The 12,658-nt window shown below is 42.6% G+C and overlaps 1 protein-coding gene across 2 annotated transcripts in view; it reads right to left on the bottom strand.

The window, feature by feature from the left end:
• KAT7 (lysine acetyltransferase 7) overlaps positions 1-11,960 on the bottom strand; it is a 31,660-nt gene extending 19,700 nt beyond the window's left edge. For both annotated transcript variants that reach the window (XM_082678721.1, XM_082678722.1), the window contains exons 1-4: positions 11,812-11,960; positions 8,975-9,122; positions 6,551-6,727; positions 5,091-5,330 (exon numbers count right to left, since the gene is read on the bottom strand). In XM_082678721.1, the coding sequence (XP_082534847.1) occupies positions 5,091-5,330; positions 6,551-6,727; positions 8,975-9,122; positions 11,812-11,826 (580 nt within the window). In that variant the 5' untranslated portion in view covers positions 11,827-11,960. The remainder of the gene's footprint in view (positions 1-5,090; positions 5,331-6,550; positions 6,728-8,974; positions 9,123-11,811) is intronic.
• Positions 11,961-12,658: the final 698 nt, after the last annotated feature.

Below are 12,658 nucleotides of genomic sequence, written 5' to 3'. Positions count from 1 at the left end.
CGAGCCACAACTACTGAAGCCTGCGCACCTAGAGCCTGTGCTCCGCAACAAGAGAAGCCACTGCAATGAGAAGCTCGCATACCACAAGGAAGAGTAGCCCCTGCTCACCGCAACTAGAGAAAGCCTGCGCACAGCAATGAAGACCCAGTGCAGCCAAAAATAAATAAACAAATTTAAATAAGTAAATAAAAATAAAAGGCACAAAGTTACAAGCAAGAATATTTTCTTTTGGTGGAATTTAACTTTCCTATGCTAAACTGATCAAGTCATATGTATAGTAAGTACTTTCCTTTCTGTTATGCAATGTTATACAATCTGAATTGAACTTTTTTTTTTTTTTTGGCTGTGTTGGGTCTTCGTTGCTGCGCGTGGGCTTTCTCTACTTGCGGTGAGCAGGAGCTACTCTTCATTGCGGTGCACGGGCTTCTCACTGCGGTGGCTTCTCTTACTGTGGAAAATGGGCTCTAGGCACGCGGGCTTCAGTAGTTGTGGCATGTGGGCTCAGTAGCTGTGGCTCTCAGGCTCTAGAGCGCAGGCTCAGTAGTTGTGGCACACAGGCTTAGATGCTCTGCAGCATGTGGGATACTCCTGGACCAGGGCTCGAACCTGTGTCCCCTGCATTGGCAGGTGGATTCTTAACCACTGTGCCATCAGGGAAGTCCTTTTTTTTAAAAAAATTTATTTATTTATTTTTGGCTGCGTTGGGTCTTCATTGCTGCGCATAGGCTTTCTACAGTTGTGGCAAGTGAGGGCTACTCTTCGTTGCGGTGCACAGGCTTCTCAGTGCGGGTGGCTTCTCTTGTTGTGGAGCACAGGCTCTAGGTGCACGGGCTTCAACAGTTGTGGCACACAGGCTCAGTAGTTGTGACTCGCGGGCTCTAGAGCGCAGGCTCAGTAGATGTGGTGCATGGGCTTAGCTGCTCCACGGCATGTAGGATCTTCCTGGACCAGGGCTCGAACCTGTGTCCCCTGCATTGGCAGGCGGATTCTTAACCGCTTCGCCACCCCGGAAGCCCCTGAACTTCTTTCAAAAATCAAAAGAAACTTATGAAAAATGGAGAAGGAAGTGGCCTTTTCTATCGTATAAGGAAACATACCTTGGTAACTTTGGACCAGATTAAATATATTCATTCTTTTGGAGGGGTGGCTGGTTTTGTTTAAAGATTTAGCCTTCTTCTATAATCAAACTTTTATATTATTCATTCATTCATTTATTTATAAAATACATAATCAAACTTTTAATCAGGAAGTTTGCACAAGGCCCTCTTAAGAAGGGAAGATGAAGATATTAGGAAAAACAATACAGAAAGCTCATTTTATCTAAAAGGGTATCTCTTCATTTTTCTATTTCTCATGTGGTTTGTGAAAATACACAGAGAATTGATTATTTCATTTTTATATGTTCCTTCAATCAAAAGGTTTATCAAACACCTAAGATTGAGAGGGATGGTGAGCCAAGGCTAATGAGATAAAAAGATAAGTGAGCTAAGCTAAATTGCAAATCTACAAAAACCTTTATCTTTCTTGGGGTAAAGGAGACATTTAAAAGGGATTTAAAAATTATACAAGATTTACAGAGTAAGCTTTAAAGGGTAAAAACAGGGAATTCCCTGGTGGCCCAGTGGTCGGGGCTCCGTGCTCTCACTGCCAAGGGCCTGGGTTTGATCCCTGGTCGGGGAACTAAGATCCCACAAGCCTTGCAGCGCAGCCAAAAAGTAAATAAATAAAGGGTAAAAACAGTCCAAGTACTGGGGGAGAGGGGAATTAATATATGATACGCAGGCTGCCATGTCTCCAGGACTATATTATTTAAAACGTAATATTAGAGATCCACACATTTATCTTAGACACAAAATACTACCCTCACTGATCAAACACTATGTACAAAATGTAAAGTATCATCGCTATGGCAAGCTTTTTAGATACTATGCATCTGTAACTGCTGAATAAATTATTCAAGTTTGTTTTATTTTATAATATGTAAACTACAACCAATATGTCTATATTAAAAGTTTAAAAATGATAGCTGTTCTATTGACCTAGCAATTCCACTGCTATGAATTTATCCAGCAGATTTTCTAGAGACACCAAAATACATACATACAAGGCTATCAATTACAGTACTGTTCAAAATAGCTTTAAGAAAAAAAAAGTTAAAAAATGAGAAACAATATAAATGTCAATCAATACAGGACAATTTAAATAATTTCTGAACTTTCAATATAATGGAATTCTCTATATCCTTTAAACAGATGGACCTCTGAGTGCCAATAAATATCTAAGATGTCAAACCACTGTATATTTTCCTTTTTCTAAATAACAAAAAAAGAAATACATGTACATATACACGTGTGCTATATATGTATAGAAACTTATCAGCATTCATAAAAAACTACCAATAGTAGTATTATATCTAGGGCATGGTTCTGGGGATATGAGTGAAGGAGAACTTTTACTTAGCACTCAAGACCTCCTGTAGGGTTTTAATTTTTCAAAAGCACATCCTACTTTCATACCAAAATTACCAAGAAAAAAAAATTAACGACACTGTTTTGCCTAAGATGAAGAGTGGAACAGGATCCAGAATAATATTGGAAGCTCCGGTTCATACTTTTCAATCTTCGCCAATATATTAAAACCAAAAGTCAAGTCAACTTTCCCGTGATGCAGCAGATTTATACTTACTCTCTGGTCTCTACCACATTAAGGGTGCTGAGTCCAGGACATAAATAACACAGAATTAGTCCCCCACTCTAACCTCATTCTGGTCTGTCTCCTCCTCCCCATTCTGGTCTATCTGCTTCAGGCATATTGGCCCCTAAAGTATTCCTCAAAGGGACTTCCCTGGAGGTCCAGTGGTTAAGACTCTGTGCTCCCAGTGCAGAGGGCACGGGTTGATCCCTAGTCAGGGAACTAAGACCCTGCATGCTGCACGGCGCAGCACCCCCAACCCTCCCAAAAAAAATACTCCTCAAAGTGGTTAAGCATTCTCCTGCCCCAGACCCTGTGCACTTGCTGTTCCCTCTACCATAATGCTTATCCCCCAGATACTCAAATGGTTCACTCTCTCACTTATCTCAGGTTTCTGCTCAAATATCAGCATATCAGAGTGGCTTTCCCAACTCACACACGCTTGTATGTGCAGTATCCTACTCTTCAAAGCATACATCTCCAGTTGATGTATTACACATCTGTTTTGCCTTCCCCAGTTAGACTATAAGCTACATGAGGGTAGGGAATTTGACATGTTCACAACTCCACCCCCAGAATTTAAAACAGTCAATAAGTATTGAATGACTGATTACACATAGTACATAAAATAAAAGTAACAATCTAAGGATGCGTGGATACCAACAAGCAGAGCTGAGGAAAATTCCTTCTCCTGCTGTGTGGCAATGAGATCCTCTTACTGTCTGAAAGCATATTAGCTATCTCTTGTACTAGTGTTTATATACTGTCTATTCTTAGTTTTTCATTATTTATCTCAAGGAAATTGATTTAGGCCTGAAACAACTACCTTGAGTAACAACTGGTGTAGTGTTCAGGGGAACTTTTGCTTTACTTATGCATTTTGATGGCCTGAAATGACCTAAGAAACTGCTGCTAAGACCAGGAAAGGATCCAAATAAATAAAATACTAGGGAAAATGTACTGGTGGTCTGCAAAGCAGCAACTTACTCTGTTCTACTTTTTTTCTGAACCTGGTGGCCACATTCAATGGCTAAATTTTATTTATTTATTTATTTTTGGCTGTGTTGGGTCTTTGTTGTGGTGTGTGTGCTTCTCATTGCGGCAGCTTCTCTTGCTGTGGAGCACGGGCTGTAGGCATGCGAGCTTCAGTAGCTGTGGCACATGGGCTCTGCAGTTGTGGCTCGCAGGCTCTAGAGTGCAGGCTCAGTAGCTGTGGAGCACAGGCTTAGGTGCCCTGTGGCATGTAGGATCTTCCCAAACCAGGGCTCAAACCCGTGTCCCCTGAATTGGCAGGCGGATTCTTAACCACTGCGCCACCAGGGAAGTCCCCAAAGGCTAAATTTGTAGATAGAAAGAGAGGCCCCTTATCTTCCAATCAGCACCTTTCAACTCTAGACAAAAGCTTAGCCCAACATTTGCACCTAATCTCAGTTAAGGAGCACAAATAAGGTTTTTAAACCATTACTAGAATCCCTCAGTAAGGGGGAAAAATAAGTCATAAGAAAATAATGAAATATTCATCTATCTGTGAAGAAATGCTTATCTAGTTTATACTTACTAAAGCACACAAAGCCACAAGACCTAAAATTACAGAAGTCACAAAAGGCCAGGGTCTCATCTGTACTCCTTACCTTCAGAACCTCTTGACCAAAAAAATCTGTTTTTCTCATTTCCTTAATAGCTATGGCCATACAACCATTATTCATCACTAACTTACAGTCTATTAGTCCTCAGTAAGCTTGAACGAAGCACCGCACAATGAGATATTTAGAGATAACTGGTTTTCTGTTTTGTTTTTGCTGGAAAAATGAGAGAATTTTTCACTGGGAAAAGCTCTCAATAAACTGAATGGCCCATCACAGTTAATTTCCTTGTAACCAAATCTGTTACTATGGATAAGAGGCCAAGAAGCAGAGATGCTTTTTTTTTTGGCTGCGTTGGGTCTTCATTGCTTCTCGCGGGCTTTCTCTAGATGCAGAGAGCAGGGGCTACTCTTCCTTGTGGTGTGTGGGCTTCTCATTGCGATGGCTTGTCTTGTTGCAGAGCATGGGCTCTATGCATGCAGGCTTTGGCAGTTGCGGCTTGCGGGCTCTAGAGTGTAGGCTCAGTAGTTGTGGCGCACGGGCTTAGGTGCTCCGTGGCACGTGGGATCTTACCGGACCAGGGCTGCAACCCATGTCCCCTGCAATGGCGGGAGGATTCTTAACCACTGCGCCACCAGGGAAGTCCCAAAGATGCTTTTATTCAAGCGGGCAATTCAGAGTTACTCTGAGGAGTGATCACTGAAGAGCCTAAGAAGCTAAGTCGCAATGGAACACTGAACATTCCTGGGTGATCCTAATTCCAGAGGGAGAGAGAACCACACATCACAGGGTGTCATGAGGCTTGGGCACACTTACCTAGGGAGTTACAGCCTGGTGTAGGACACTTCATATTGAAATTGTAGCTTTCATGGAAGCGGCGGCGCTTGGGGCGATGAGAGAGATCACTGCCTGAGTCCTTCAAGGACATGTCCTTGGCAATGCTCTCATCGTGAGAAACGTTGGGGCTGGAGATGTCTATATCAGACTCGGAAGAAGGGGCATTTCCAGTTGGCGTTCGAGGTGGAGACTCATCGTGATCAGCGGTATTTTTAGTTTCTAAAGTAAAAGCAATTGGTAGAACTCATGAATGGGGTTTATTTTATTTAGAGGGTTATTATATTCAGAAGAGCTTATGGGCTTTCCAAGACCCTCTTTCTACGATTTAACCAGTAACTTTTAGCCACTTATCTGCCATAAAACTAAATAGAAAATGAAGAGAAACTAATAACATCATTCCTCTTTTGCAACTTTAAATCCTGACTAAAATTCCATTTGGAGTTTACCTAATGCATTTTACTTATCTGTGTTTCTCCCAAGCCCCAAATCATGGGTAATCAAAACTGGATGGGAATAAATCTTTAAAAAACATTACCACCCCACTCTCCTTCCAGGAGATACACAGGATGGAAGATAAACGAAAATGGTTCTTTCTGGATGACACTGAACAGACTTGGTGTGAGACTGTGAATGGACCTGACTAACTCTAAATTAGGGGTTGCAAACCAAATGCCTACCGGGGCTGAGCAAGGCCAAATCGAGAGCTGACTGTCCCTCTCAAGGGGACAACTACTACTCAGTTCCAGCCAATTATTACTGTGGTGAATGGCCACCTAATGTTCCCAGAGCTTTCCATTTTTTAAAAGAAACTAGTAACTCAGGTTTTTACATGAAATCTTTGTTTTTTCAAATACTGGCAACAAAACTTTTTTTAAAAAGTAAATACGGGTCCATCAAACCAGCTGACCAGACTTCCCTGGTGGTCTAGTGGTTAAGACTCTGAGCTTCCACTGCAGGGGCCGCCGGTTCCATCCCTGGTTGGGGAAGTTACACATGCTGTGGGGTGTTGGCAGGCTAAAAACCTAAAGCCTTTCATCTAAGGCCTCTGATTTGGGCTGCTGAATCACAACCTCAGTACCTTACCATTCCCCATTACTGACGGGTCACTCCTCTTCAGAAATTCAGAGATAAATGGACTGACAAGCAGGCTGTAAGAAAATGTGCTTTAAGCCTTCTTCATCTGTGGGTAAGAGGTACCCAGTCCCTTTTGCCTACTGCAGGTCCAATCAAATATATTCCAGCTACTCTGGACCTCAAGAGTACTAGAGTACCAAACTTGACCTCAGCAAGACACAGAAAAGGAATCAGACACACCAGCATTCACCTAGCTGAATTTTGTATTGGGCATCTATCTATCTGCAGTGGCTCCAAGCCTCCCTTAAGAGGAAACTGACTAGACCCTCTCTGTAATGGGTCCAAATCATACCACACCCACTCACCTCTATCTGAAAAGTCAACCACTTGCTCAGTTTCTGAGCCAGATGAACGAGTCTGCCGAAGAGGGTATTTTTTCGGAGTCACTGGGGTAGGCTGCTGCTGACTACGGGTCACTCTCCTGGTAGAATAAGCAGGCTCCTCAGTGCCAAAAGACTGCAAATTTCGAACAGGACTGGAATCTGATCCCGATTTTTAAAAACAATAAAACAATTAAAGAAAAAAGAAGGAAATCTGTTTTATTTCCCAGTGGTAGGACTTATTAGCACATAGGCCCTCCTCTTCATATTTCACAAAATCCAACAAATCCTCAAAATACCCATTTTATTGAACTAAATATAAGCAAAACAGATCAGGTATAGAGATGCAATACAGCAAGGAATTAATAGTTTAGGCTCTGGAATCAAGACTGAACGTGATTCAATTCCACTTCAGCATACTAACTAGCTGTGGCATCTTGGGCAAGTTAATCTCTCCAAGCCTGTTTCCTGATCTATAAAAAATGGGGCAAAACTAGTAGCATATTCCTCATACATTTTGTGTGAGAATACGTGGAATAATTCATGTAAGGCACCTAACATGATCCCTAGGTAGCTAAATCTAGTGCTTTATAAATATTAGCTACGTCCTCTCTTTCTTCCTTTATCTAACCCACCAGAAAACAGATGCTCTACTACTAAAGGTATATCAATATACGAATATTTCCTTTCCTTAAGGATCTCTTTTTTTTCTTCCTGATTACCCTATCTGATACCCTAAAGCAAAATAGTATTAGATTCGTAAAGGGCAAGGCAAGACTACAACTTTTAAAATTCTTTTGGATAGAGAAGTCTATTCTGAAGCACCCAGTAGCCTTTTCTCATCTCTACTCTGATGACACTCAAAAAAGGAATAAAAGAAATTCAGAGCTAAAATTAAAGCATATTTTAATCAACAAAAAATCCTAACATGTATATCTTACAGATTCTGCAAAGAAGAAAACTGAAATTCTCCAACTCTTGTGTAAAAGTTAGCACACAGCTAGGTTTTCAGTTTGCATACCTCCAGGGGGCTCCATTCACAATGTACTGATAGTCTACATTTGCTTTAGAGAGGGTCATCTTACATGGACCACACTGTGAACGGTGCCCCATGGAGTTGTGTGACTCAGTGGTCATAAAGTATAACTAGAAAGAGACCCGGAGCTCGTGTAATTCCTAGTTATTTTGAATATTTACAACTTTCAGGTGTCCAGGGCATGATCAATTATACTTTCTAAGAACACTTATGCCCATTCCTTTGCATATACTGTACTCTCTACCTATAATAACACTTTCCCATCTTTCAACTTGTAAATTCCTACTAGATCCCGTAAGATTTCCATATCTGGGCTTCCACGGTACTCTATGCAAACCTCTCTCAGAGCCGGTTCCACAATGCATTACCATACCAGTTTACATCCCGAACTAAACTGTGAGCTCCTTGAGGGCAGGAAGTATGATTTTTCTATCATGGTATTCCAGTACATAGCATAGTACCTGAATTATAGTAGCCATTTAGCAATATTTCCATTATGCCAAAAGATAAAACTTAAAAGTTGAGAAATCAAGAGACAACATCTATACTTCAGCTCAAATATTACATTCAAAAATAAAGTAAGGAACAGTTGCTGAGAATGTTCCCACTTTCTTGCTTGAAAGAAGAGATGTTCTTCTCTCATTTTGCAACATGCTTATACAAAGCACTAACCAAATCAACACTGTTTAAGCGCTCTAAGTATATTATATTTTCCCTCTTAACTTATTATCGCCTGTTGATCATCAGCTCTTTGTATTCATTATAACTTTCTTTCTTCCCCAGGGAATCCCAGAGCAGAGCCAAGAGGGTTTAGGGGTACGCTCCAAATCTAAGCCCAGATAGCTAATTGCACTAGAGAACCTTCTGACACCAAGATTCTCTGTTCTTTACTACCAAAGCAAAATTCTGGGTATTTACAATTGATAGTTAGGTCAACTATTTATATTTATTACCTGTACCTGACTATATTACAGAATTAAACGTGGCTTTAAAAGTATTGGGTCTCCTATAATAACAAGTTCAAGAGACTATTTTAAGTCCCTAGGCCTAAACCATTCTAATGAAAGTGAAAAGATAGCATTCTCATTTTACTGATAGGGAAACAGTAATCTATAAAAAATTAAATGACTCAGGACATACATGTGTCACACACCTATTAAACCAGACATAGTTCCTTTGGGTCTACAAATTGGACAGTACCTCCAACAGAACCATTTTTAAAAACCTGATACTTCGCAGTCATTTACTCTGCATTTTACCAGATTCTGTCATCAACATCAAGACATGGGACCAGTTTCCACAGTAACTAGCACCATAATGTGATGTCCAGTCAGCTGTGAGGTGTGGTCAGGAAGAAGGAAGCCGCCTTTTACCTTGGGAACTCTGGCTTAGTCGGGCTGAGGAGCGGGTGACTCGGGCAGATCGCCGGGATGTGCCGTCACTCTCTGAACTGTCTGTGTGCTCGAGATCTGTAGAAAAATCGGAATCTTCGGTTCCATCTGAACTACTGCCTGCATTCCTCTGTAACACCATAGATCCAAACATTAGCACAGAAACATTTACTCTGTGGGTCTGAATTAACACTGGGAAAAAAACGAACTGTGATACTGAAAACACCAAGTTCAAACCTAAGAAAGGATTCCACAGACAACTTTCCTTTATTTAGAGCATTTAAATGAAACAACCTACAAATAATGCACCCTTATTAAATAAACACAGAAAGAGAATTCTTACTGTATTATCGTTAATTCTGAAACAAGTCCATCTGGAGGTCAGTACCACAAACTGGAAAGTATTCTACTCAAAACAGATCGGTTGACATAACCATGTACTTACAGAAAGTCCAGAGTAATGAGAAAAATGTTAGTACTAGACCCCATTGAAATTCAGAGTAGCTTTTGTACAAAGTCTCCATCAACAGCTATTACATTTTTAAAAACTACACACTAATTCAAAATGTCATGGTCCACAACTCTGATCCCAAAAGAACTTAAGGAGAAAAAGAGTAACATTCTTCTTTCTTATCTACTTTTGAAGTTTCTCCACATGAATGGCAGAAGTGCTTTAAGAAAGCGGGGAAGGGAGCGGCTTGCACATGAAGACTCATAGGTATGCAAAAACAAAAGGTTTTTAAAAATCATCTTTTAGGGCTTCCCTGGTGGCGCAGTGGTTGAGAGTCTGCCTGCCGATGCAAGGGACACAGGTTCGTGCCCCGGTCCGGGAAGATCCCACATGCCGCGAAGCGGCTGGGCCCGTGAGCCATGGCCGCTGAGGCTGCGCGTCTGGAGCCTGTGCTCCGCAACGGGAGAGGCCACAACAGTGAGAGGCCCGCGCACCGCAAAAAAAAAAAAAAAAAAAAAAAAAAAAATTATCTTTTAAATAATTATTTGTCAATTGTTAGCCTCCTGAGGCATGATTAACCATAAAGATAACTTTTATCAACTGAGCATTAACACTATACCTTTTACTAAACCAGAAAGAGAAATGTATTTGCTAAAAGAATAACAAACAAAAAAACACCAAAGTTTCAAATTACAAGTCCCCAATTCTTTATTCAAAACTCTCAGGACCAGCTGTATTTAGAATTCATAACTTTTTAGAATTTTGGAAAGGGAATAATTTGCATATATGCTGCAAATAACACCATTTCTGCAGCAAAATATGTAAACAATCACACTAAATGAGACACACGAAAACTCAGGACAGTTTAGGACAGGTTTTGTCACCAAATAAGTTACTAGAAAATCTACATTTTCAAGAGCTCTTTGTATATGGGAATTGAAGAAAGGGGACTGTGGGCCTATTTCAAGGCACCAGTACTGTTCCTGCATTTGGTAAGCCTTAACATAAATACCACCTGTCAATGTACGTCATTTTAGGAGACATTAAAAAGTGTAAATATTTGAAAGCCTCTGTGAAGAGAAACATTTCTTCAGAAGTGAACAATACCACCCAATTTTCCAAATATTTCAAGTCTAATCTGCCCAGATAATGAGTAGAGGCCCCAGAGAGGGTCACAGAAAATTGACAGGATAAAAGGGGGAATCTTAAAGGTCATCTAGTCCAATTACCCAGATATTTGAATCCCTGATCATCTCTGACCATCCCTTCCTGGCTTGACTGTAGAACTCAGTTCTTCTCTCTGGCTTTCACCAATCTACTTCTCATCTTATTCCAGAACAGACTTAATTGCTCTCCCACTTCTCTGACATTAAGCTTTGTACATTACTGCCAAGTAGAGAATTTACTAGATCCTTCTACAGTTATTTATATGTCTGTTTTCCCCATCAGACTCTGATTTCCTTAAGCCAGGGTTCACGTCTAATTAATTTCTGAATCCCCAGCAACCAGCACGTAGCAAGTAGTCAATAAGCATTTGTTGAACTGAATTAGATTTGTTCTGTAGTCCTGGCTCTGCCATTGCCTAATTGAGTAGCTTGGGGAACTCCAATAAGCCTCTGTTTAGCTGAGAAAAGAAGGGATGGGAGTGTCCTTAGGTGATTTCATAAGTCCCATCTAATTCTACAAAGTTTCTGATTTTACGAACTGCATTTTCTAGGCGCTGTCCAACTAAGGAAACAATAATAATTACAGCGTAGGAGCAACAGGCCAGAGTGAGATCCCTTGGGAGTGGGCGCTGGTTCTCCACCACCCAGTCCTCTGCTTTGTTGTGTCCCCCGCGGGGAAAGGAAGGATGCTCCAAAACCCCGCCTCTCCTCCTATGAGCATCTCCAGACGGAAGAGAGGGGGATTCGTGCCACCCAATCGCGGCCCCGCTAAACCGCGCCCCCACAGGACAGACTGCCAAGCCCAGCCAATCAAGAGAAAAGGGATCGTTCTCTACCGCCAGTAGGAGAGCGGTGGGGCCGGGCCCAGACACCGCCCCCACACGCGGGGAGGTGACCGTTGAGCCCAAATGGGCGGTGTCACCAGCCAATCAATATGCTTCTAGACGTTTCAGCGACCAGTTAACGAGAAGAACGCCTCCGAGCCAGGCAAGCAGAGGGCGGGAATAGTTGCAAGCATAGGCCGAGGCCAGGGTCGGGCCCACATTTTTCTGTTGGGTATGGACAGAAGAGAGGGTTGCTGAGCTAGGTTCGGGGGAGCGGGAAGTTGGAATCCAACCACTGTGAGGCGTGGCCAACTGCGTCACGTTGCTCAAAAGACTGTCCTTAGAAACCCGCCATCCCTCCTGTCCCGTTCCTCTCACCTTCCTTCGCGGCATTGCCGGCGGCTGCGGCCCGACGGTTCCGATTCGGGCAGCGGCGGCAGCAGCAGTAGGAACGGTGGCTCCGGCGGGCTCCGTGGCGGCCTCTGTAGCAGTCCCAATCCTGCGTACGATCCCAAGTGCCTCTTGCTTCACAGCGTCTACAGCCTTCTGCGCAGGCGCCGCGGGCTGAGGCGCTTTTTCCTCTACTTCCGGCTGGGGTTCGCGTCACCTGACGTTGCGGGTCAGAGAGGATGCTGGGAGGTTCGCTCCTCCGGTGAGGCTACTGAGCGCCATTTTGGACTTGGTCAGGAAGTGACACCGATGGTGGAAACCGGGGTGAGCCGTGTTTAGTTAGGGGAATGGCACCCTTTGTAGGCGTGGGTAGCCATTCCTGTTTGGGGCAGAAGCCCGACAGTTGAAGTTAACGGTTCTCATCTTTACCTTGGGCAACATTTCCCTTCCCGGTCGTTTTCATTTCCTAAGTCGGAGAAGGAAAGCCCCAGAATCCATCAGGTTGCTGAGGTTTAACGCCTTCGTCGCCGAATTGGCTAAAGGACGTTTCCGTTTATGACATAAACTCAAAGTTGGGAAGGGGTATTTTGCAGAAGAAACTATATTTTAACAGCCATCCTGTGTCTCAAAGTGGTGAGAATGGGGGCTTGTGAAAGGAACGAAAGGGTAGCGTCTATCATCGGGAAGTTTCTTGTCTGGTAGAGGAGACATTGTCCTTGCCCTTAGCGAACAGCAAGTAAGTTAATCCGATCACTCGCGAAAGGAGACAGAACCATTCTCCAGAAGCTGTAGCTCCAAAGAATTACCAATTTAGTTCTGTGGTGAGCACATTCTG

Source organism: Grampus griseus, assembly GCF_964374135.1.
Source record: "Grampus griseus genome assembly, chromosome: 20".
Classification (NCBI taxonomy): domain Eukaryota; kingdom Metazoa; phylum Chordata; class Mammalia; order Artiodactyla; family Delphinidae; genus Grampus; species Grampus griseus.
The sequence above is the reverse complement of the archived record's forward strand: the minus strand, read 5'-3'. Positions and strand labels throughout refer to the sequence as shown.